The sequence below is a fragment of the Poecilia formosa genome, unplaced genomic scaffold (assembly GCF_000485575.1).
Source record: "Poecilia formosa unplaced genomic scaffold, Poecilia_formosa-5.1.2 Scaffold404, whole genome shotgun sequence".
Lineage (NCBI taxonomy): Eukaryota > Metazoa > Chordata > Actinopteri > Cyprinodontiformes > Poeciliidae > Poecilia > Poecilia formosa.
Genome location: NW_006800343.1, coordinates 1 through 3,521, shown reverse-complemented (window position 1 = coordinate 3,521; position 3,521 = coordinate 1). Strand labels below are relative to the sequence as shown.

Here is a 3,521-nt window from a genome sequence, read left to right as displayed (position 1 = left end):
CTTATTATTTAATAAATTTAATCTCTGCTATTTTTCATTATTTGTCAAGTTCATTCCAGATTTGTGTGGCATACATGAAGGTTGCTTCTCTGTGTTTGTTTCTGGTTCTGTTCATTGTCTTCAAAGTTTCTTATTCAAAGATGAGAGAATGACTAAAATCTGAGCTACAAAATGCATTTCAACAGCATTTTCAAGGCAGCAGGAGGACTTTCACTTTCAAGTTAAACCACCTTCAAGTTTTTACACTAATATTGAATATTGATAAGTCAAAACACAAAGTATGTACACCTCAAAACTTTGACAATGTGTGAATCCTAAGCAGCATTAAGAACAAGATTGTTACATATTTTTGGAAATAAAAATTACTTTGGGTTATACTTAAGATGCAAATGCTTTTTTCAAAGAAAATTTTGCTGTTTACATATTATTTTATTTGGCAGATATGTTTCAACATTTTTTAAAGTTTATGTCGCAAAGTATATGCATAGTAATTGATTTGTCAATATTTATTAGCCATTGTATGTAAATACTTCAAACAGCAATAACATATCATTTAAGTTTTCAGTAGCCAAGAACTAAAATATTTGTGTATTATAAAATCCCTCTGAAATCATTCATCCATGAGAAATTATAATCATTACGCTTAAAATTATTTTTCAAACTTTATTAATTTCTACAATATACGTTTTACACAACTGCTACGTATTTCCATCTTGGCCAAAGCCCTATCTGGCAACCCAACGGGGTTCAACAGGTTCCACTGTAATAGTGACACTAAGTGGTGGATTCAATTACTTTGGCCATCTTCCTTCAATTAAATTAAGTCAAAAATATTCAAGGATAATTAACCAATACAATTACCATTGAAATAAAAATGTATAAACAGGCAATATAAGTAACACGTTTTCCAAAAACTGTCACTGCCATCCCCCAAAACATCGGCACCAGTTGTGACAGCTCTGAAACATCCTGGACACCAAACAGCAGCTCTAGTGGAGGCCAGACTCAGCTGTTACTAAGGTGCTGAAACCAATGGCATCCCTGATACCTGCTGTGTATTTGATTAATTCGTCTGTCTTCAAGTTCTTCCACTAGTAATAAAGCATCATGGGATATGTAGTCCATTTTCCGAAGTGTTACGTAAGCTAACACTTAGCCGTAAGTGTTAGCTTACGTAAGTGTTAGTCGTAAGCTAACACTTACGGCTAGCCCCGAAAACAGTGGCACTAATGGCAGGAGTCAGCGGAAGTGCCAGTATGAGGTGCTGAGGTCAGGCTCAGTCGAGGTCAGCCCAAGTCAGCCGAGGTCAGCCGAGGTCAGTGGCAACACTGACAGCTAGACCCGAAAACAGTGGCACTTGTGGCGTGTAATGACACCTGCCACCGGAAGTGCCATTAGTAGGTGCGGTGTCACGATTTGCGCTCGGCCCTGCTGTCTCTGTGGGTCTGAGTGGGTTTCTGTGGGTCTCTGTGGGTCTGTGTAGGCCGGGTTCTGCGTTCTGACCCAGTCCTGACCCGGTTTGTGGTTGTGGTTGTAGTGCCTGGTGCGGTCCCAGTGGACTCCATCCTGGGCCGCAGCTATGAGCAGCAGATCGGGCTGAGCTGGAGGGAACCACAGCACGCCTACGGCCTGATCCGCCACTACGAGGTCAGAACAACCGCATTTCTCTCAAAGCTGAGGTGCGGCCGCCAGGCGCTCACGCTACTCTCTCCACAGATTACCTACAAAGCTCTGAGCTCTTTCGACACAGAGTTTGACCTGTCCAATCAGAGCGGCAAGGTGCTGAAGGCGGCCAATGAGACAAGCCATGTGTTCTCGGGGCTGTTGCCAGGCTCCACCTACTCCTTCACAATAAGAGCTTCGACCATCAAGGGCTTTGGGCCCCCAGTTATCACCCAGTTCACCACCAGGATCTCCGGTCCGTCGGCTCTGGTTTGTTGTTCTGGTGAAGATGCCCCTGTCTCTAACCCCCTCTTGTTATTTACCTCCAGCCCCCCTGATGCCACCCTATGACCAGGAGTCCCCTCTCAACCAGACTGACTCATCTGTCACTGTCCTGCTGAAGCCTGCTCAGAGCCGCGGCGCCCCTGTCAGGTAGCCCTGGGCACGCCGCCCACCTTCACACCTGGCAGAACCTCCTACAGTCGTTCTGCCAAGTGTTACCATGGAAACAGTTGCCATGTGGACAGCTGTGGGGCAACCAGTGATTGGGACAATTAAGAAGCGGTGGGTGGGGCCAATCTGGAATTGGGTCAGGTTCTAATGGAACCACCTTGTTCCTCTCAGCTGCAGAATGCTGGTGTGTGTGTGTGTGTGTGTGTATGTGTGTGTGTGTGTGTGTGTGTGTGTGTTGCCTCGGTGCTGCAGTGGAAGCCGTCAGATGCGCTTTGTGTCGCCGTGTTTAAATTTAACTGAGCTTTGAGCTCCGACAGCGCAGCTTCACATCGCAGGACAAAAGGTGTTGCTGCGGGCGACCTGCAGCTGTAATCAGATTACTGTCACACACACACTCTGCGAGCATGGAGGAATGTGATTGGAGAGGGTTTGTCAAAGAAGAAAGGGGATAGAGAGAAACAAGAGTGGGAGGAAAGAAAGAGAAATAAGTAGTGGTGGAGCTAGAGTATGTACATATATATATATACACACACACACATAAAAACTGAAAGTCAATAGGTAAGTCACCCGACTTCCACCAAGGAGACCCGGGTTTGATTCCAGGCCGGGTCAAAGATACAACAGTAAAATTGAGCTATCCACTGTGGGTCCTTAGACAAGACCCTTTGAGCTATAGCCTACCTCATACCATGAGGTATGTCCATTCCATCAAACATCTCCTGGCATGTCTAGGTGACATTAAAGCTTGGTTGGCCTTGAACTTTTTAAATTTAATGAAAAGAAAACAGAGGTGATGGTGTTTGGACCCAGTGGCTCCTGTGAGTCCTCCTCTGTGGACCTGGGACCCTTGGAGGAATATTTTAAACCTGTCATTACAGATCTTGGTTTTAAGGTGGACAGTGATCTCAGATTGGACGGCCAAATCAGAGCCGTGGTTAAGTCCAGTTTTTATAATTTAAGGCGATTGGCGTCAGTGAAATCTTTTCTTTCCAGGTGTAACCGGATCCTTTCTGCGTTGTGCTGGTTCTATTGATTGATCAGGCCGTGACACGGTTTGTCTCTAAAAAGATGATTCTCGGTTTATTCTGGCGAGAACAAAATACAGAAAACAACCGTGTTAAAGGCTGCCCGCTCCAAGTCCTACACAAAACAAAAAGTAACTTAATAGATCTATAAATAAACTGAATGTATTTAGATGAAAAATAAACAGCACACACCTCTCCCACAGGACAACATGACAAAAAGGGGAGGGGCAAAGTGGCGCAAACAATTTAAAGATAATACCACAGAAGAAGAAATAAAGAGGGGCTTCCGATCTTAAAGTAACACAGTTAAAACAATGACAGAGTTGTTTCAGTAAGATAAGAAACAAGACAAATAACCAAAAAAATAAATTTTTGTGTTAT

General features: G+C 44.0%; 1 protein-coding gene across 1 annotated transcript in view; it reads left to right on the top strand.

Annotated features, from left to right (window-relative positions):
• The window catches only part of ptprma (protein tyrosine phosphatase receptor type Ma), a 50,700-nt gene extending 48,455 nt beyond the window's left edge, over positions 1-2,245 (top strand). The window contains exons 12-14 of the mRNA XM_007576329.2: positions 1,538-1,647; positions 1,717-1,918; positions 1,992-2,245. Coding sequence (XP_007576391.2) covers positions 1,538-1,647; positions 1,717-1,918; positions 1,992-2,098 — 419 coding nt within the window. The 3' untranslated portion in view covers positions 2,099-2,245. The remainder of the gene's footprint in view (positions 1-1,537; positions 1,648-1,716; positions 1,919-1,991) is intronic.
• Positions 2,246-3,521: the final 1,276 nt, after the last annotated feature.